This window comes from Oncorhynchus mykiss, chromosome 21, assembly GCF_057628025.1.
Source record: "Oncorhynchus mykiss isolate SJ-2025 chromosome 21, ASM5762802v1, whole genome shotgun sequence".
NCBI classification, from domain to species: domain Eukaryota; kingdom Metazoa; phylum Chordata; class Actinopteri; order Salmoniformes; family Salmonidae; genus Oncorhynchus; species Oncorhynchus mykiss.
Genome location: NC_143042.1, coordinates 5184825 through 5206543, shown reverse-complemented (window position 1 = coordinate 5206543; position 21719 = coordinate 5184825). Strand labels below are relative to the sequence as shown.

Sequence of the window (21719 nt, the reverse complement as noted above, 5' to 3'; positions counted from 1 at the left end):
CCAGAGTTACTGTCTGCCTGAAGAGTGATGAGAAGTTCACAGAACTGACTCAATAGAAGTTCAGAAAACCACAGCCTTGTTGAAGTCACGCACACACACACTCCAGTAGATTCAAACAGAACTGCTGAATTCTCTCGTTCACACACATGAATAAGGGAAGTTAAGCTAAGCACAATACCACACTTTTTCCTAGCCTTACAGGATCCTAGAGAGACAGTAACTCTCTCTAGCTATCGCTCTAGATAAGTCTCTCCCTGTATCTTCCTCTCTGTCTCTCACTTTTCAACAATGACATGAAATGACCCTAATCTCCTTTATGAGTTGGATGCCACCATCACCAAGGCTTTCCCACTGTCCACAGACGTCAATTCAACGTCTAGTTTTGATTTACATTTGTTTGAGTTGTCAACTGTCAATTCAACGCGAAATCAACAAATGTCACCATTTCATTGGATTTAGGTTAAAAGTTGGGTGGGAAAAAGATGAAATGTGCTTATGTTGACTTCTTGCAAATCCTATCAGTTTTTCAGGTTGATTCAACGACATCACATGGATTTCTTTCCGGTTTAAATGACGTGGAAACAACGTTTATTCAAACATTTTCTGCCTAGTAGGTTACCTCCATCTTTTGCCAGTTTATTACACTACTACATGGACTCACTAGTACACAGAATTTCACATCGACTTCCTTCCTCCTCACCATCCAGCAGTAAAATATGCAGACGTCTCAGTTCCTGTTTGAAACAAGCTGCTTTACCGAGAAAGGAGATGTGATGTGAGACGTTTGTGACCTGTCTTGGTTCAATCCTCTGTACCTGAAGCATGGGGCAGCTACTGCTGCAAGGATTGCTGTGGGCTGTGATTTTCCTGGGCTCATCTGTCCCTAATATCGAGTCCTCAGAGTACAACCCATTTCCTGGCATCACCGATAAGAAGTTCATCAACGACTGCGTGAGGATACACAACGCCAACCGATCCTCTGTGAATCCACCGGCCAGAAATATGCTCTACATGGTAAGCAGTAAGGCGATGAGACGGGGCGGCAGGGTAGCCTACTGGTTAGAGCGTTGGACTAGTAACCGGAACTGACAAGGTACAAATCTGTCGCTCTGCCCCTGAACAGGCAGTTAACCCACTGTTCCTAGGCCGTCATAGAAAATAAGAATTTGTTCTTAACTGACTTGCCTAGTTAAATAAAGGTTTAAAAAATGAGAGCATGCAACACTGTATTCCCAAGTCAAAACTCAGTAATACCATAATATAGCTAATACTGCTTCCATGTAAATGATTCAGAATTGGATTTGCTTTTGCAGTTGGAAAAGTGACAATTACGAATATGCAATACGTGAATAGTGCTTAAACGCTTCCTAAAGCAACAACAATGCATATAAACATTGCCTTGTGAGTAAGCTATAGTTGAATAAGACAGGGCTCTACACTGTCCTTTTTTACAAGAACGTGTAACGCCTAAGTTGAAAACTGTAGGCGCACACAAAGAAATGTAGGAGCACAATGAAACATTTGAGGTAAAGTAATAAAGCTAGAATCCTACATTTTCCAGGTCAAAGACAAAATATGTAGCCGCATAGGCAAGTTAATGGTCGCACTGTAGAGCCCTGTAAAACAATGTTAGAATGAAATGAGGACAAGCCAATCAGATCCATAGAGGCGTGTAATCAGTTTCATATCACAGATACTGTCATTTTTTTAGACACTCACTAATTTGGTTGTATTTTTTTCCTTCAAGACGTGGGATGAGGGCTTGGCCATCACTGCAAGGGCCTGGGCAAGACACTGTGATTTCCAGCACAACATCTACCTGAAAGAGGTCAGACGAGTCCACCCTGTCTTCTCCTCTGTGGGAGAGAACATCTGGGCAGGATACCCGCCCTCCACGTTCTCCGTCATGCGGGCCATGGATTTATGGGTCAAAGAAGTGAACGATTACTCATACCAAAGCAATGCGTGTAGACCAGGGAAAATGTGTGGCCACTACACACAGGTACGTGTCCTCTACTGAATAAAACAGCATCACTGCTAAAAACCATCAAAACGACAAAATGCAGTTTTAGCGTTGGGCCAATAACCAAAAGGTTGCTTGTTCAAATCCCCGAGCCAACTAGGTGAAACATTTACCGATCTGTCCTTGAGCACGGCACTTAACCCTAATTGCACCAGGGGCACCGTCAATAACAGCTGATCCCTGGCCTTGACCACACTCTCTGAAGCTGTCTCAGGGAGCATGGGATATGCAAAAAACACCTGTTTCACAACACACAGGTTGCACACTTGCACATGTGTGAAACAGAACAAATATAAGCACCCACTATTTGACCTATTGTAAAAACATTGCTATAAAAGGGGAAACTCAATATTTCATCATCTTTGCCGACTGTATGCTTGCTTGCATTCCCAGGTTGTTTGGGCGACGAGCTACAAGGTTGGTTGCGCCGTCCAAATATGCCCAAATGGCGTCGACAGGACTTCGTTTTCTGATAAAGAGGGAGCCATATTTGTTTGTAACTATGCCGAAGCGTAAGTCAGACTGAATCACACATTACATTCACAAAGGCAGACTGAATACACATATTACAATCACAAAGGCAGACTGAATACACATATTACAATCACAAAGGCAGACTGAATACACATATTACATTCACAAAGGCAGACTGAATACACACATTACATTCACAAAGGCAGACTGAATACACATATTACAATCACAAAGGCAGACTGAATACACATATTACATTCACAAAGGCAGACTGAATACACATATTACAATCACAAAGGCAGACTGAATACACATATTACAATCACAAAGGCAGACTGAATACACATATTACAATCACAAAGGCAGACTGAATACACACATTACATTCACAAAGCGTAAGGCAGACTGAATACACATATTACAATCACAAAGGCAGACTGAATACACACATTACATTCACAAAGGCAGACTGAATACACATATTACATTCACAAAGCGTAAGGCAGACTGAATACACATATTACATTCACAAAGCGTAAGGCAGACTGAATACACATAGTACATTCACAAAGCGTAAGGCAGACTGAATACACATAGTACATTCACAAAGGCAGACTGAATACACATATTACATTCACAAAGCGTAAGGCAGACTGAATCACATATTACATTCACAAAGCGTAAGGCAGACTGAATACACATATTACATTCACAAAGGCAGACTGAATCACATATTACATTCACAAAGCATAAGGCAGACTGAATACACATTACATTCACAAAGCGTAAGGCAGACTGAATACACATATTACATTCACAAAGCATAAGGCAGACTGAATACACATTACATTCACAAAGCATAAGGCAGACTGAATATACATATTACATTCACAAAGGCAGACTGAATCACATATTACATTCACAAAGCGTAAGGCAGACTGAATACACACATTACATTCACAAAGCATAAGGCAGACTGAATACACATATTACATTCACAAAGCGTAAGGCAGACTGAATACACATATTACATTCACAAAGCATAAGGCAGACTGAATACACATATTACATTCACAAAGGCAGACTGAATACACATAGTACATTCACAAAGGCAGACTGAATACACATATTACATTCACAAAGGCAGACTGAATACACATAGTACATTCACAAAGGCAGACTGAATACACATATTACATTCACAAAGGCAGACTGAATACACATTACATTCACAAAGCATAAGGCAGACTGAATCACATATTACATTCACAAAGCATAAGGCAGACTGAATACACATATTACATTCACAAAGCGTAAGGCAGACTGAATACACACATTACATTCACAAAGGCAGACTGAATACACATATTACATTCACAAAGCGTAAGGCAGACTGAATACACACATTACATTCACAAAGCATAAGGCAGACTGAATATACATATTACATTCACAAAGGCAGACTGAATCACATATTACATTCACAAAGTCAGACTGAATACACATATTACATTCACAAAGCGTAAGGCAGACTGAATACACATATTACATTCACAAAGGCAGACTGAATACACATATTACATTCACAAAGCGTAAGGCAGACTGAATACACACATTACATTCACAAAGCATAAGGCAGACTGAATACACATATTACATTCACAAAGCGTAAGGCAGACTGAATACACACATTACATTCAAAAAGGCAGACTGAATACACATATTACATTCACAAAGGCAGACTGAATACACATATTACATTCACAAAGCGTAAGGCAGACTGAATACACATATTACATTCACAAAGCGTAAGGCAGACTGAATACACACATTACATTCACAAAGCATAAGGCAGACTGAATACACATTACATTCACAAAGGCAGACTGAATACACATATTACATTCACAAAGCGTAAGGCAGACTGAATACACATATTACATTCACAAAGCATAAGGCAGACTGAATACACATTACATTCACAAAGCATAAGGCAGACTGAATATACATATTACATTCACAAAGCGTAAGGCAGACTGAATACACATATTACATTCACAAAGGCAGACTGAATCACATATTACATTCACAAAGCGTAAGGCAGACTGAATACACATATTACATTCACAAAGGCAGACTGAATACACATATTACATTCACAAAGCATAAGGCAGACTGAATCACATATTACATTCACAAAGCATAAGGCAGACTGAATACACATAGTACATTCACAAAGCGTAAGTCAGACTGAATACACATATTACATTCACAAAGGCAGACTGAATACACATATTACATTCACAAAGCGTAAGGCAGACTGAATACACATATTACATTCACAAAGCGTAAGGCAGACTGAATACACATTACATTCACAAAGCGTAAGGCAGACTGAATACACATATTACATTCACAAAGGCAGACTGAATCACATATTACATTCACAAAGCGTAAGGCAGACTGAATACACATATTACATTCACAAAGCATAAGGCAGACTGAATACACATATTACATTCACAAAGGCAGACTGAATCACATATTACATTCACAAAGCATAAGGCAGACTGAATACACATAGTACATTCACAAAGCGTAAGGCAGACTGAATACACATATTACATTCACAAAGCGTAAGGCAGACTGAATACACATATTACATTCACAAAGCGTAAGGCAGACTGAATACACATATTACATTCACAAAGCATAAGGCAGACTGAATACACATATTACATTCACAAAGGCAGACTGAATACACATATTACATTCACAAAGCGTAAGGCAGACTGAATACACATATTACATTCACAAAGCGTAAGGCAGACTGAATACACATATTACATTCACAAAGCGTAAGGCAGACTGAATACACATAGTACATTCACAAAGCGTAAGGCAGACTGAATACACATATTACATTCACAAAGCGTAAGGCAGACTGAATACACATATTACATTCACAAAGGCAGACTGAATACACATATTACATTCACAAAGCGTAAGGCAGACTGAATACACATATTACATTCACAAAGGCAGACTGAATACACATTACATTCACAAAGCGTAAGGCAGACTGAATACACATAGTACATTCACAAAGCGTAAGGCAGACTGAATACACATATTACATTCACAAAGCGTAAGGCAGACTGAATACACATTACATTCACAAAGCATAAGGCAGACTGAATACACATTACATTCACAAAGCATAAGGCAGACTGAATACACATATTACATTCACAAAGGCAGACTGAATACACATATTACATTCACAAAGCGTAAGGCAGACTGAATACACATATTACATTCACAAAGCATAAGGCAGACTGAATCACATATTACATTCACAAAGGCAGACTGAATCACATATTACATTCACAAAGGCAGACTGAATACACATATTACAATCACAAAGGCAGACTGAATACACATAGTACATTCACAAAGCATAAGTCAGACTGAATACACATATTACATTCACAAAGCGTAAGGCAGACTGAATACACATATTACATTCACAAAGCGTAAGGCAGACTGAATACACATATTACATTCACAAAGGCAGACTGAATACACATAGTACATTCACAAAGCATAAGTCAGACTGAATACACATATTACATTCACAAAGCGTAAGGCAGACTGAATACACATATTACATTCACAAAGGCAGACTGAATACACATATTACATTCACAAAGGCAGACTGAATCACACATTACATTCACAAAGGCAGACTGAATACACATAGTACATTCACAAAGCGTAAGGCAGACTGAATACACATATTACATTCACAAAGCATAAGGCAGACTGAATACACATATTACATTCACAAAGCGTAAGGCAGACTGAATACACATATTACATTCACAAAGGCAGACTGAATACACATATTACATTCACAAAGCGTAAGGCAGACTGAATACACATATTACATTCACAAAGCATAAGGCAGACTGAATCACATATTACATTCACAAAGGCAGACTGAATACACATATTACATTCACAAAGCGTAAGGCAGACTGAATACACATATTACATTCACAAAGCGTAAGGCAGACTGAATACACATATTACATTCACAAAGCGTAAGGCAGACTGAATACACATATTACATTCACAAAGGCAGACTGAATACACATAGTACATTCACAAAGGCAGACTGAATACACATATTACATTCACAAAGGCAGACTGAATACACATATTACATTCACAAAGGCAGACTGAATACACATATTACATTCACAAAGGCAGACTGAATACACATTACATTCACAAAGGCAGACTGAATACACATAGTACATTCACAAAGCGTAAGGCAGACTGAATACACATATTACATTCACAAAGCGTAAGGCAGACTGAATACACATTACATTCACAAAGGCAGACTGAATACACATAGTACATTCACAAAGTATAAGGCAGACTGAATACACATATTACATTCACAAAGTATAAGGCAGACTGACTACACATATTACATTCACAAAGGCAGACTGAATACACATAGTACATTCACAAAGGCAGACTGAATACACATATTACATTCACAAAGGCAGACTGAATACACATATTACATTCACAAAGGCAGACTGAATACACATATTACATTCACAAAGGCAGACTGAATACACATATTACATTCACAAAGGCAGACTGAATACACATAGTACATTCACAAAGTGTAAGGCAGACTGAATACACATAGTACATTCACAAAGGCAGACTGAATACACATATTACATTCACAAAGGCAGACTGAATACACATATTACATTCACAAAGCGTAAGGCAGACTGAATACACATATTACATTCACAAAGCGTAAGGCAGACTGAATACACATATTACATTCACAAAGCGTAAGGCAGACTGAATACACATATACCAAATGAAATCAAATTGTATTGGTCACATACACATATTTAAAGATGTTATTGCAGGTGTAAAGAAATGCATGTGTTCCTAGCTCCAACAGTGCAGTAATATCTAACAATTCATGTACACTGAAAGGAAAATTCCACCCCAAAACTATTTTGGTATTTGTTTCATTAGTCCATTGTATATATAGTCCCAAAAAGTGTTACATGTCAGCAATTTCAAGATACAGTCAGAAGTTTACATACACCTTAGCCAAATACATTTAAATCTAGTTTTTCACAATTCCTGACATTTAATCCTAGTAAAAATACCCTGTCTTAGGTCAGTTAGGATCACCACTTTATTTTAAGAATTTGAAATGTCAGAATAATAGTAGAGAGAATGATTTATTTAAGCTTTTATTTATTTCATCACATTCCCGGTGGGTCAGAAGTTTACATACACTCAATTAGTATTTGGAAGCATTGCCTTTAAATTGATTCACTTGGGTCAAACGTTTCAGATAGCCTCCCACAAGCTTCCCACAATAAGTTCGGTGAATTTTGGCCCATTCCTCCCGACAGAGCTGGTGTAACTGAGGCAGGTTTGTAGGCCTCCTTGCTCGCACACGCTTTTTCAGTTCTGCCCACACATTTCCTCTGGGAATGAGGTCAGGGCTTTGTGATGGCCACTCCCAATACCTTGACATTGTTGTCCTTAAGCCATTTTGCCACAACTTTGGAAGTATGCTTGGGGTCATTGTCCATTTGGAAGACCCATTTGCGACCAAGCTTTAACTTCCTGTCTGATGTCGCTTCAATATATTCACATAATTTTCTTACCTCATGATGCCATGTATTTTGTGAAGTGCACCAGTCCCTCCTGCAGCAAAGCACCACCAGAACATGCTGCTGCCACCCCCGTGCTTCACGGTTGGGATGGTGTTTTTCGGCTTGCAAGCCTCCCCCCTTTTCCTCCAAACACAACGATGGTCATTATGGCCAAACAGCTCTATTTTTGTTCCATCAGACCAGAGGACATTTCTCCAAAAAGTACGATTTTTGTCCCCATGTGCAGTTGCAAACCATAGTCTGGCTTTTTCATGGCGGTTTTGGAGCAGTGGCTTCTTCCCTGCTGAGCGGCCATTGAGGTTATGTCGACATAGGACTCGTTTTACTGTGGATATAGATACTTTTGTACCTATTCACTCCAGCATCTTCACAAGGTCCTTTGCTTTTGTTCTGAGATTGATTTGCACTTTTCGCACCAAAGTATGCTCGTCTCTAGGAGACAGAACGCATCCCCTTCCTGAACGGTATGGCGGCTGTGTGGTCCCATGGTGTTTATACTTGCGTACTATTGTTTGTACAGATGAACGTGGTACCTTCAGGCATTTGGAAATTTCTCCCAAGGATTAACCAAACTTGTGGAGGTCTACAATTTTTTTCTGAGGTCTTGGCTGATTTCTTTTGATTTTCCCATGATGTCAAGCAAACAGGCACTGAGTTTGAAGGTAGGCCTTGAAACACATCCACAGGTACACCTACAATTGACTCAAATTATGTCAATTAGCCTATCAGAAGCTTTTAAAGCCATGACATAATTGTATGTAATTTTCCAAGCTGTTTAAAGGCACAGTCAACTTATTGTATGTAAACGTCTGACCCACTGGAATTGTGATACAGTGAATTATAAGTGAAATAATCTGTCTGTAAACAATTTTTGGAAAAATCACTTGTGTCATGCACAAAGTAGATGTCCTAGCCGACTTGCCAAAACTATAGTTTGTTAACAAGAAATTTGTGGAGTGGTTGAAAAACAAGTTAATGACTACAACCTAAGTGTATTTAAACATCCGACATCAACTGTATATAACTTTCAAAATACAGAAATGCAGCCGGTATGATGCATTTTGCATCATAAGATTCTGCGTTGTGCATCATATGATGCAAAATGAATAATTTCTGGAACACCTGGGGATTTTTTGAAAGGTTATTGGACTTATGCAACCTTGCACACATTGTACTTTCCCTTCGGCAAAATGTTTTTATCTAAGATGCTCTGATTTTAGAAATATGGAAACATTTGAGATAAATTAAAAGGATGTGCATTGCTTTCTCCAGGGGAAACGTGGTTGAGATGCTACCATACCAGAACGGGTTGGAAGAATGCAGCTCTTGTGAGGGTGCAAACAATCAATGCCAGGCCAAGCTCTGCCGTGAGTCTGTCAGCTACCATTTCCCACAACCAATAAAATAACAAGATGCAGGACAACCCTGTGATGGTCTGAATCTTCAACATATTCCTCCACAACACCCCCAATACTCTTTCCCTTGTACATGCACGTTCAACACCAAATACCATGTTCTATTCGTGACATAATAAAGCCGCCTTGTCTTCTCTCTTTACAGACGATCCAAAACGAGATGAACAGAAAAGTATGTTTTGAATACGCAACCCTTCATTTAAATGAACTTCCTAAACCACAATGGCAGAATGTGTTCTTTGTGACCAACATTAGCCTTTACTTTTCTCACCTGTGTACAGGTTACAGATGGACCCCCGACTGGGACCCCACCCTGGCCACCTGTGGCCCCTGCTGCATGGCCATATTGGCCATCCGACCCCTGGCCCTTCTCCTCACCTTTGTCGCCGCATTTGGAGTACACAGACTGTACCCAAGCATATTTTTTTACGAATAGCTGAGAGGTTTAGATAGATTGAACTGCACTGTTCTCATTGTTGTCATGCCTTTCTCAATGTGGTCCTGTCTTTTTAAAATTCCCGCAGAGCCTCAAACCAAACTCCCATTGTGGTACAATAAAGTGAACTACTACTAAAATGCATATGCTGCTTCCATTAATGTGTTAAAGGGAAAGTTTACCCCAAAACGTAACCAAAAGTTGATTTACTGACCTCAAGGAGTTATGCAGCAGTCTTTAATACAAACTATACGGCAAGCCCTCTAAAGTAAACAATGCCTAAAATAAGAGCAGGAAAAATAGGTCTCAAATAGCTCACACATAAATGTCACAATCTGTTTCTGTTAAGTTACATTTTTGAAAATAACTGTTTCTCCCCCAAAAATCATGTTTGCTTAACAATGAGCAATCGTGTTGGCAAAAGCACAAACAAGTCTGGGACCAGGCTCACCAACCACTGACAGCAGAACTCATAACGCAAGAGCTTATGAAGGTTGAAGAGCGGTGTCTAAAATCATCTCATTTGGCCTAACAGGAATATCAATTCTACAAATACAGAATAAGAGATTATCATATACTTGTTTTATTGAGTCTTTAGAAGTAGCAACACCAAATTACAAAGAATGCAGCCCAACACACAGTTCTCCTAAACATCACAATGCTATGTCACTGTTCAGCAGTCCTCTAGGCCCATTTCTGCAACACTTGACGTCTGTAGCAGCACACGACAACAATGTTCATTTAATCATGAACTAAAACTTTCAGTGCCTTTTCTCAAAGCCTGCAGGTATATAGCTTAATCCCTTGTTAATCATTTATAATAAGGACTATAAAAAAAAGCTTTAAAAGCTTTTAATAGTATGCATGTTTTTTTTAATGAGTATATTAACAGACTAAGTCAGCATCGTTGTGAAACATTACTAGCCTTCCAATGCATTATACTTGCAGTCTTCATAAAGTAGAGTGCTTACTGTAAATATTAACATGGACAGGTGTTGGTGGAAAGCAGTACAAGTTGTTCTGAGGATTAGGACAAGAGGAGGAATCTGTGGCGTCGGGATGTGGTGAACCACATTCTGTGCACGTCTTACAAACAGTTGCTAAACAATATTGAAGAACGGGCCTCGGTCACAGGCTAACTAGGTAACACTGAGGCATTGGGTGTCACATATAGGGAGACACCTTTACTGTATACTGTCTCCTCTGAGGACAGAGGCATTCCATATTAATTTCCTCAAAACTATGAGGAAGATTCATCTCTGTGAGGAATTGGGGATATTCTATTAATATCCCAAATACATCTTTAGACAAACCCATGTCCTGACAAACCTGGCGTCCTTCACGCCAGTGATCTGCATACCTCATTTGAATGCAGCAATAGTGAATATTGTCCATTGTCCGAGCTTTTCCAAGGTTAGCCCTTGTTCTTTTTCTTCTTGTCATAGGCGGGTTTGGTCTGTGGGACAGGGTTAACAGAGGGGGCTCCTAGCTTCTTGGTCTTGGCTTTCCTTACCTTAGCCTTGATGGCCTCAATGTTGATTTTGGCTTCTGAGGGAGCTAGGAAAAAACATGGTAAAAGAAAAATAACATTAAACAGCTAGGTGTGGCTGTGTGGGAGTATGTGGTCAGGCAATGCTTCATTTAGCCAGTCAGTTAATGATATCTAGAAGAATCATTTCAAAGTGCATCAAATCATTTTATTATAATAGAATGTTTCTGAACACCTCTATATTCATATGGAGTATAATATTTGTGTGCCTAACTTTCGCACTCATTACTATTCACGATTCATTCAGGGTTATCCGTCATCACTCATTACTATTCACGATTCATTCAGGGTTATCCGTCATCACTCATTACTATTCACGATTCATTCAGGGTTATCCGTCATCACTCATTACTATTCACGATTCATTCAGGGCTATCCGTAATCACGGTAGCGTCCACATTATCCATATCATGAAAGCAACAACCAAAGTCTAGGAGGAAGGGTAGGCCAGCTGATAAAGATGAGTCTTAAGGCCGGCTTTAAAAAGCCCCAAGAATGTGGGGAAGAGAGTTTCAAAAGATCTGTGAGTGGGAGGAAAGGGCCTGGTTGCCTAACTGGTGTGGGACATGAAGCAGTCTGGCATGGCTTGAAGGAAGTGGGTGCAAAGGTCAGGTGGAGAGAAGGTAGTTAAGAACATAATTATTCAAATGATTCACTGTACCTTTGTTGGTCTTCTTCATAACAGGTTTCTCCTTAGGAGGAATAAAGGCCCTGTTTCGCTCCTCTTGCCTCTTAGACAACACCTCGGCTTGTTTCACCTTGGAAACACAGACACAATCAGGCATAGGACAAATGGATTTGGCACAGTAAATCCTGTTGTGTGTCTTTTGAAGGTCATTCGTTTCTCATGCAATGCTATACAAACAGTAACTGGTGCATAGCTATCAAGTCCCGTGATGGTTGTGTCTTTTGAAGGTCATTAGTTTCTCATGCAATGCTATACAAACAGTAACTGGTGCATAGCTATCAAGTCCCGTGATGGTTGCGACACCTAAGGACAAAGCTGTGTCAAGTAACAGTTACGTGATAACAGCCAAGTGATATCCATGGTTACCTTTATCTCTTCCATCTTCTTCCTCTTCTTAACACTCTCTCGAAGAAAGAACTCTCCCGTTGCCAGTTCCTTGTCAATCTAGACAACCAGGAAACACAACAAAACAGTGAATCCAGGAACATGGGCATGAACAAGCTTAGTGATATGTTTAGTGATGGATGGGTTATATCAAGTAGTTATAGACCAAGTCATCTGTTGATGTTAGGCTCTATGGCTGTTGTATGTTATAGTACAAGGATGATTAAAAAAGATTGGGAACTTCTAAGCAATTTGCGGGCCGGAAAAGGGGCAGTTTAAAATATATTCATAAGACGCTCAAGAGTAGTCTGGAGTAATAATTTCCAGGCTTGGAGTAATAATTTCCAGGCTTGGAGTAATAATTTCCAGGCCACTCTTGAACTTCTAAAACTAAATAGAAATTACGCAGAAATAATGGACTCTTTTTTTTTAAGTGCCCTTTTTCCAGCTCGCAAATTGCTTTTGACTTACAAATCAGTTTAAAAAAAATCTGTGCCCTCCGCTGAATTTTGAAATCCCAATGTGGGCCTGGAGTCAAAGTTATTACACACCCCTGTTACAGTATGTGGAAGAGGACTTGTCAATGTCCTGTGTTATCTTGAAACTGAACTTTAAAAATATATATTTTTTATTGTACTGTGCTTGCACTTTGTATGCTACGTTTGACGTGCCATCTACATGAAGATTAGTCTACTGGGCTGACATGTATGACACAGGAACCGATACAAATAAATATATCATGCCTGTGTGGCGGTTCTGACCCACTAACCTGGCTCTCAGGCTGCTGCGGGGGGAGGCGGTTCTGACCCACTAACCTGGCTCTCAGGCTGCTGCGGGGGGAGGCGGTTCTGACCCACTAACCTGGCTCTCAGGCTGCTGCGGGGGGAGGCGGTTCTGACCCACTAACCTGGCTCTCAGGCTGCTGAGGGGGGAGGCGGTTCTGACCCACTAACCTGGCTCTCAGGCTGCTGAGGGGGGAGGCGGTTCTGACCCACTAACCTGGCTCTCAGGCTGCTGCGGGGGGAGGCGGTTCTGACCCACTAACCTGTCTCAGGCTGCTGCAGGGGGGAGGCGGTTCTGACCCACTAACCTGTCTCTCAGGCTGCTGCAGGGGGGAGGCGGTTCTGACCCACTAACCTGGCTCTCAGGCTGCTGAGGGGGGAGGCGGTTCTGACCCACTAACCTGGCTCTCAGGCTGCTGAGGGGGGAGGCGGTTCTGACCCACTAACCTGGCTCTCAGGCTGCTGAGGGGGGAGGCGGTTCTGACCCACTAACCTGGCTCTCAGGCTGCTGCGGGGGGAGGCGGTTCTGACCCACTAACCTGGCTCTCAGGCTGCTGCGGGGGGAGGCGGTTCTGACCCACTAACCTGGCTCTCAGGCTGCTGCGGGGGGAGGCGGTTCTGACCCACTAACCTGGCTCTCAGGCTGCTGCGGGGGGAGGCGGTTCTGACCCACTAACCTGGCTCTCAAGCTGCTGCGGGGGGAGGCAGTTCTGACCCACTAACCTGGCTCTCAGGCTGCTGCGGGGGGGAGGCGGTTCTGACCCACTAACCTGGCTCTCAGGCTGCTGCGGGGGGAAAGGCGTGTACTCCTTCTTTGTTGTCTTTTTCTTAGGCTCCTTGCGCTTGGTCAGGTTCTTGTGTCGGAAGTTGGGTAGGAATCGCTCCCAGCTCTGCAGCCGCAGCTCGGGGTCCTTGGACAGCTCGCGCTTGATCATGAGCGTCTGCGGCCGACCCCAATCGAACGGTCGCAAGAGGAAAGAGGGAGAAACGTGTTGGAAGAATTAACTTGGATTATTGAAACGGAGGGCGGTTGAAGTCAGACGACATGCTGGTAACTACATGGCAAAGCTCCAGAAATGATGCAGTAGTTCAAGCCAGTTCCTTCATTAAAAAGGGGCAATCTGCAATTGCTACATCCATTTTTGTACTTTTAAATAAATATAAATATATATATATCCCTTGTTCTTTTTCTTCTTGTCATACACACCCATTGATTCGTGAAGAGTATAATTCGGCAGAACCCAAAATATAAGATTGTTTGTAAACAACATCATTGTAAACAAACACGGTGTAGCTTCAACAAAAATCTTTAAACTATAATTTTGACATCTTGGATCAGTCCTTGCATCCATAGCCGTCTATGAATTTGAGTGGTTACATTTCTCAAAGGCCCATCCCTCATGGGATTTAAAGGATTGCTCCTTTAAATCCCTTGAGCCACAGCATTAAAGAAGCAACACCTCACATTTTTCATTTCTTTGACTGCTTAGAAACGCCTAAAATAGCTTAAGTATGGCTTCCTCCCTGACCATATAAAAAAAGATTTTGGTTCTTGTTGACAACCTCGTGTACGAGAGCCAATCGGAATAAAGGAATTTGTAAACTGTCCAAACACGATAAAAAACTTGAAAATAAGTTATGACAGATAGAATAAGTCGGTCTGGAGCATGTTGTTCTCAGCTGTCAAGGAACTTCAAACTTCCCCTTTTGGGATCATGGTAAGTTCAAGTCATCTATTCTAAAGGACTCCAGTTTGTTTTGGACTTCCTCTGTGGCGTCAACAAAAACCCCACATCCTCTTACATAGAACAGTGTCGGTTGCTTTAAGTTTACCACGAACCATGACAAAGTACCACATAGACCACCTTTCTCCTCCTCATTGGATGTGGAGGAGAAAGGTATCAATTACCTTGATGTTGTAGATGGGGTGGATGTTCTTCATGGTATCCAACACCACCTTCCGTACCTACATACGAAAAAATAATATTTTAGCAGATAATAATTGAGTCACTCAAAGCACAAAAAACAATTATTGCTCACTCCAGGGAAGTTTAATATACTCCCCCCCCCCCCAATTTCGTGATATTAAATTGGTAGTTAGTCTTGTCCCATCGCTGCAACTCCCCTATGGACTCGGGAGAGGCGAAGGTCAAGAGCCATGCATCCTACGAAACACGACCTTGCCAAGCCACACTGCTTCTTGACACACTGCTCGTTTAACCCAGAAGCCTGCCGCACCAATGTGTCAGAAGAAACACAGTACAGCTGGCGACCGGGGTCAGCTTGCAGCGCCTGGCCCGCCACAAGGAGTCGCTAGAGCGCGACAGGAAAAGGAAACCCTCCCCTAACCCGGACGACGCTGGGCCACATTCTCATATACAGCAACAACCAGCGGAATAGTAACAGGGGAGAGACATTAGTCAATTGGAGGCTGGGGATGATTAGGTGGCCATGATAGTATGAGTGCCAGATTGGGAATTTAGCCAGGACACCGGGGTTCACCCTTACTCTTATGATAACTGCCATGGGATCTTTAGTGTCCACAGAGAGTCAGGACACCCGTTTTATGTCCCAATCCAAAAGACTGCACCCTACACAGGGCAATGTCCCCAATCACTGCCCTGGGGCATTGGGATAAAAAAAATGTAAACCAGAGAAACGAGTGCCTCCTACTGGCCTTCCAACACCACTTCCAGCAGAATCTGGTCTCCCATCCAGGGACCGACCAGGAACAACCCTGCTTAGCTTCCGAGGCTATAGTGATAGTATGCATCTGAAAGGGATTTATTACCATCAATTGAAACATTTGTACGGCCTAATCTCCCTATGGAGAGGTGGGCCTAAGCCAATTCAATAAATTATTTGTTGCCATAGCAGAAATGGGCACCTGATGAATTCAACAGGCTTATTTCAGTGGTTCCAGTGTGTGGTTAAGAGAGAGAGCAGCATAGTGCTCAGTAGGGAAAAAGCATTTAGAAACGTAATGAAATGGAGAGGTACTACCTAAAAACGCATATTTGCCTTACAAAATGTTTTGCTATGGTGTACCCTACTGAACATGGTCCTGATTGAGGAAATCAGCGCTTACCTCTTTGAGGCCGTTGAAGGGTCCCAGGGCTGACACAGTGTTCCCCTGCACCATGACGTAGCAATTGGTGAGCAGCTCCAATGCCTGAGGGGGAAACAGGTTAGATAAATGCCTGTAAGAGGGAGGTTGAATGTGTTCCACGGAGAGCAATCTCCATCCGCCGAGAGTACCGCTACGACCGCCGACAGTACCGCTACTACTGAACACCTGCACTGCCTCTCCGCACCTTAGCACAGACATACTTGCTGATACCAGACTTTTTTACTACTGCACAATTGAAACACTTGCCCTCCAATCCCCCCTTTCTCTGATACATGTGTAAATATTTGACTATAAATTGGGCCTTCCTGTATTATACTTATGCTAAATTGTTTATTCTATTCTACTGAGCCATTTACATTGTTTGTATTCTGATCTTTTATTATTGTTGTTGTTGTTGTTGCACTGTCGTGAAGGAACCTGCAAGTAAGCATTTCATTGGATGCTGTATACCATGTGTATCCTGTGCTGTTTACCATGTGTATCCTGTGCTGTTTACCATGTGTATCCTGTGCTGTTTACCATGTGTATCCTGTGCTGTTTACCATGTGTATCCTGTGCTGTTTACCATGTGTATCCTGTACAGAAGACCAATAAAACTTTAAACTTCTTACTGCACAGTGCTTCTTACTGCACAGAATAATTTCCCTCTCCATATCCCCTACAAGAGTAAATATACTTACTTTGAATAGGTGCTTTTACTTTTATATTTATTTTGCACATTCTCTCCAGCTATAAACTGTCCTCATTTTTTCTTCTACTTATTTGAATTCAATATTTTTGTTGTAGCACTGTTGAGAGGAGAGCTTGCAAGTAAATGTATATACCCTGTGTATATGACAAATAAACTTTGATTTGATGAGCTGACTGATTCTGAAACGTTGGGAGGTGTTAATAACCCTATGCTGCCACCTAGTGATGCTAACATCTAAACACAAAACTACTATGTATCCCCTTGAACGCTCTCCCTGGCTGCAGGGTTGAACAAGACGCACCTTGAGTGTAGATCCTTTGGGTCCGATGAGTCTCTGCCTCCTCTTCACAAACCGTTCTCTGGTTCTGACCAGCGTGCCAATTTTGATGATGTCACACGCCATGTCATCCTCCAAAATACGCACGGCCTAAAGGTGGAAGACAGAAGAAAACATCAACCAAATGAAGATGCTTGTACTGGTTTCTTTCTTTGGGGTAAGTATAGAGTTTTGACTATTCTTCCACATTATCAGGATCATTGTTGGAAGTTCAACTATGAATTGATGAACAAGAGAGCATGCCTACCTGCTCAAAAGGCACACTTCTGGCCAACAGCTTGATGAGGTCCCGTGCCCTCACAACGGCATATGGGTCAAAGGTCTTTTTGGTGGTGCAAACAGTGATGCTGCCCTCGATCAAATCCAGGGTGGCCTTGATGTGCTGTTGATGAGGAAGAAAAGATCATCAATGTTTTGGACAATTTAAAGGCTGTGTGCCTAAATCTAGGAGAGGATCATTCATCCTCACATGGCTACATATCTGCATGTTCACAGACACCTATACACGGGCTGATAAGAATGGATCAACTCTTGTCAACATGTAACATTACTCTTAAAGCTGGAACCCTTAATGGTGAAACTACCTCGTCACATTGTGATCTTACAACACATTGTGATCTTACAACACATTGTGATCTTACTGCAAACAAAAATGTCCCCCTGAGACATCATTGCACAGTCCAGGGGAGGCTGCTGATGGGAGGACAGTTCATAATGGCTGGAACAGAGTGAATGGAATGGCATCACACATGGAAACCATGTGTTTGATACTACTCCAATCCAGCCATTACCACAAGCCCATTCTCCCCAATGAAGGTGCCACCAACCTCCTGTGTTGCACACGCTATAGAACAGCAGAATACGTACTGCCATTTCTTACCACCGCTCGACACACCTCTCCTCTGTTTCATCCACAAAACAAAAACAATAACATAGGCGCTGGTCCAGACAGTGACACCACAGACAGATTAATGAGCCAGATATTTCACCGGATGTGTAAATGTGAAGCATCCAGTTGGCGTTGCTACAAGGGCTGGGCGGTATACCATATTTCATGATATACTGGTATTGATGCAGGGACCGGTTTGGGGTTTTACTTTACCTTCTATACTGAATGTTTGGTTTGTTAAATGTGATACACCATGTGTAATGTCAATTTTTATAATTCACTTCGCTACTTGAGTCATCTCGCTCCACTTTCTCTCCGTGCCATTTTCCACACAGTCCTTGTCACTCAAGGAGCGCATTTGATGTTCCTCAACCATGAGACACTTACCTTCAGTCTGCATGGTCAATGTATCAATGTTGATGACAACAATGCTTTTCACTTTGCTTCTTAATAATAATCCACTAGTGTTCTATAATCACACTATTATTTTGTGTTTCTTACATCAGCAAACAGCTAGTCTGTCTTTTCTTAGCAAGTTGCCCTAAATCTTGAGACAGTAATTGTTAGCCACTAATGCTAATAGCTAGCTAATAAAGAGTATGAGCAAACGTAGCTACCTAACACAGCCTGATAATACCAGTGATGGTGTAGACCTAAATCAGCATGTTGTTTGTGCAACAGTATCTTCTAAATCAAAGAGGAATATGCAAAGCAAGAATGTTAGCTACATCAAGTAGCTAAGAGAACACATGAAATGTAGCCAAAGCTTTGGGGTCCCCTAGGAAACACTTTAGTTCCTACCCGATCACAATAACTCCTCCCGGGCATTTTAATTAGTTGTCATCTCAAACACTGTATTCAAAGTGCCCACTATTATAATCTAACTATAGAATTAGAATAGTCATTATATTTCCATGATTCCAACAGTTTTGCTCTAATTCGCAAGTCACATCGCAATTGCAACATTTGGTTAAAAATACATCTTAGATTATTTGCCCATATCGTGCAGCCCTATGTGGCAGTGTGGAAATTATCAATTGAGCAGTGGTGTAAAGTACTTAAGTAAAACATACTTTCAAGTACTACTTAAGTAAAACATACTTTCAAGTACTACTTGAGTAGTTTTTTGGTATCTGTCCTTTACTATTTTTAATTTGACAACATTTACTTTAATACATTCCTAAACAAAATACTGTACTTTTTACTCCATACATTATCCCTGACACCTAAAAGTAGTCGTTACATTTTGAATGCTTAGCAGGACAGAAAAATGGTCCAATTCACACACTTTTCAAGAGAACATCCCTGGTCATCCACTGCCTCGGATCTTGAGGACTCACTAAACACAAATGCTTTGTTTGTAAATTATGTCTGAGTGTTGGAGCCCCTGGCTATCCATACATTTTTTTTAAACAAGAAAATGGTGCCATCTGGTTTTGATAATTATGTTCATTATATCAATTACATTTCCTTTTGATACTTAAGTATATTTAAAACCAAATACTTTTAGACTTTTACTCAAGTAATATTTTACTGGGTGACACTTTCACTCGAGTCACTTTCTATTAACGCATCTATACTTTTACTCAAGTATGACAATTGGGTACTTTTTCCACCACTGCAATTGAGTGCAGGAAATGCAGAAATAATAAGTGCTGAAATTTGTTTTGGTTGAAGTTGAATTGAACAGTATAAAACAATCAGAATGGAGACTCATTGAAATCACTTATAATGTATGTGTTGCCACCTAGGATGGTGATCAGAGGAAGCCCACTGCCCGGCAGTGTGAGATGATGGAGCGAGATGGATTTTGGCCGACATTCTGCTAATTTTCTACTATTCCTACATCATTTTTTAAACGTTTTAATTATATATTGCCATTGACTCTGGAATAGACCCTATAACTGCCCCGTGGGTTTAGTTCAACTGCCCATCAGAGTCCAAAATACATTTTATATCCCAATAAACAACGGAGACACTATAGCATCGAGACATTGTTAAAGCTATAACTTTGATCTCATGGATGGTTAAATCCTTGCATTCATAGCTCTGAATATGAATTTGAGTGGCTACATTTCTCCAGCAACTTCCCTCAGCTTTTAACCAAACCCGTATCAGAATGGACGCTTTGTTATTATTTCAACTGCATATTTCCCTTTCAATTGGCTTAACTTACTGAATCGCCTAATGCTTTTTGCACCAGTGGCCAGCATTCTTTCAGGTATGCCTCTCTATACTTCGGAAAGAGAGTGGCGAAACTGCTCTCCTCCAGTAGACCTTTGGGGTTGTCATCTTTTGTGAATGCTGGCTCCTTCCATCCATCGGGAACAGCGAAGAGTTGAGATTCATCCACTGAAAATACAAGATTAGAAGCTAGGATATAACACACCTAACGTTATAGTTAGCTTCATAACTAGGTAGGTAAATTGCATGCACGTTTTCCCACAGAACAAACGTTCTTTCACTGAGAACAAATTGGTAGCAGTCTTCAAGCAGTGCTCATACTAGCACAATAAATAAGCATGAGGCCGGGCGCGAGCTACACAAATCAAGGGAAATCAGTCTTCTGCTCAGATACATGTATCCAGAAACGTGGACTATTAAGAAATAATACATTTGTTTCTGATACTAGACAATACCGTTGTAATACCTTGGTTTGTATTCTTTTTCGACTTCTTCCCCGACCGCGTTTCATTCACGCTTCCTTCGTTAGTGGAGGACGCCATTTTTGTTATGCCGGAAATACAGACCGGAACTGCGTTTGGAACTAAGATGAGGGTTGCGTTCAAAAATTGCTGCGTTGCATTACGTGCTAAGAGCGTTCTTGAAACTATATCCCAATGTGTAAGAGTCTTTGCAAAATTGTGCAACAACCTTTTCGATCCTTACAATATTTGCTATATTGATTTGTCGTTCCTATCACTACATTATTGGAGCGGCAGGTAGCCTAGAGCGTTGGGCCAGTAACCGAAAGATCGAATCCCCGAGCTGACAAGGTAAACATCTGTCGTTCTGCCCCTGTACAAGGCAGTTAACCCACTGTTCCTAGGCCGTCGTTATAAATAACTTGTTCTTAACTGACTTGCTTAGTTAAATTAAAAACAATTTATAATAACACCCCTATCACTATATTATATAAATAACAATTTATGACAGTGTATTTCATGTTCAGGTGGTAACTTCGCT

The 21719-nt window shown here is 41.1% G+C and overlaps 2 protein-coding genes across 5 annotated transcripts; one reads left to right on the top strand and one right to left on the bottom strand.

Moving 5' to 3' along the window:
- The first annotated feature begins 270 nt into the window (after positions 1-270).
- On the top strand, positions 271-10227 carry glipr1a (GLI pathogenesis-related 1a). Of its 4 annotated transcripts, none has more exons than XM_036945123.2 (6): positions 271-1014; positions 1748-2002; positions 2417-2535; positions 9505-9599; positions 9793-9819; positions 9929-10227. In XM_036945123.2, the coding sequence occupies exons 1-6, from the start codon at positions 823-825 to the stop codon at positions 10081-10083; spliced, it is 843 nt and encodes a 280-aa protein (XP_036801018.1). In that variant the 5' UTR covers positions 271-822; the 3' UTR covers positions 10084-10227. The 4 variants fall into 4 exon arrangements, 1 of the variants encoding a protein (XP_036801018.1); XR_005036199.2 differs by having other exon boundaries at positions 273-1014; positions 9505-9665; XR_016490114.1 differs by lacking the exon at positions 2417-2535 and having other exon boundaries at positions 273-1014.
- A 423-nt stretch (positions 10228-10650) lies between these two features.
- LOC110500968 (KRR1 small subunit processome component homolog) lies at positions 10651-21574 on the bottom strand. The gene is made up of 10 exons (XM_036945122.2): positions 21184-21574; positions 20710-20885; positions 17892-18026; positions 17609-17734; positions 16575-16658; positions 15396-15452; positions 14257-14427; positions 12687-12764; positions 12294-12390; positions 10651-11640 (listed from the first exon to the last, which is right to left on the bottom strand). The coding sequence occupies exons 1-10, from the start codon at positions 21257-21259 to the stop codon at positions 11498-11500; spliced, it is 1143 nt and encodes a 380-aa protein (XP_036801017.1). The 5' UTR covers positions 21260-21574; the 3' UTR covers positions 10651-11497.
- Between the last annotated feature and the right edge of the window lie 145 nt (positions 21575-21719).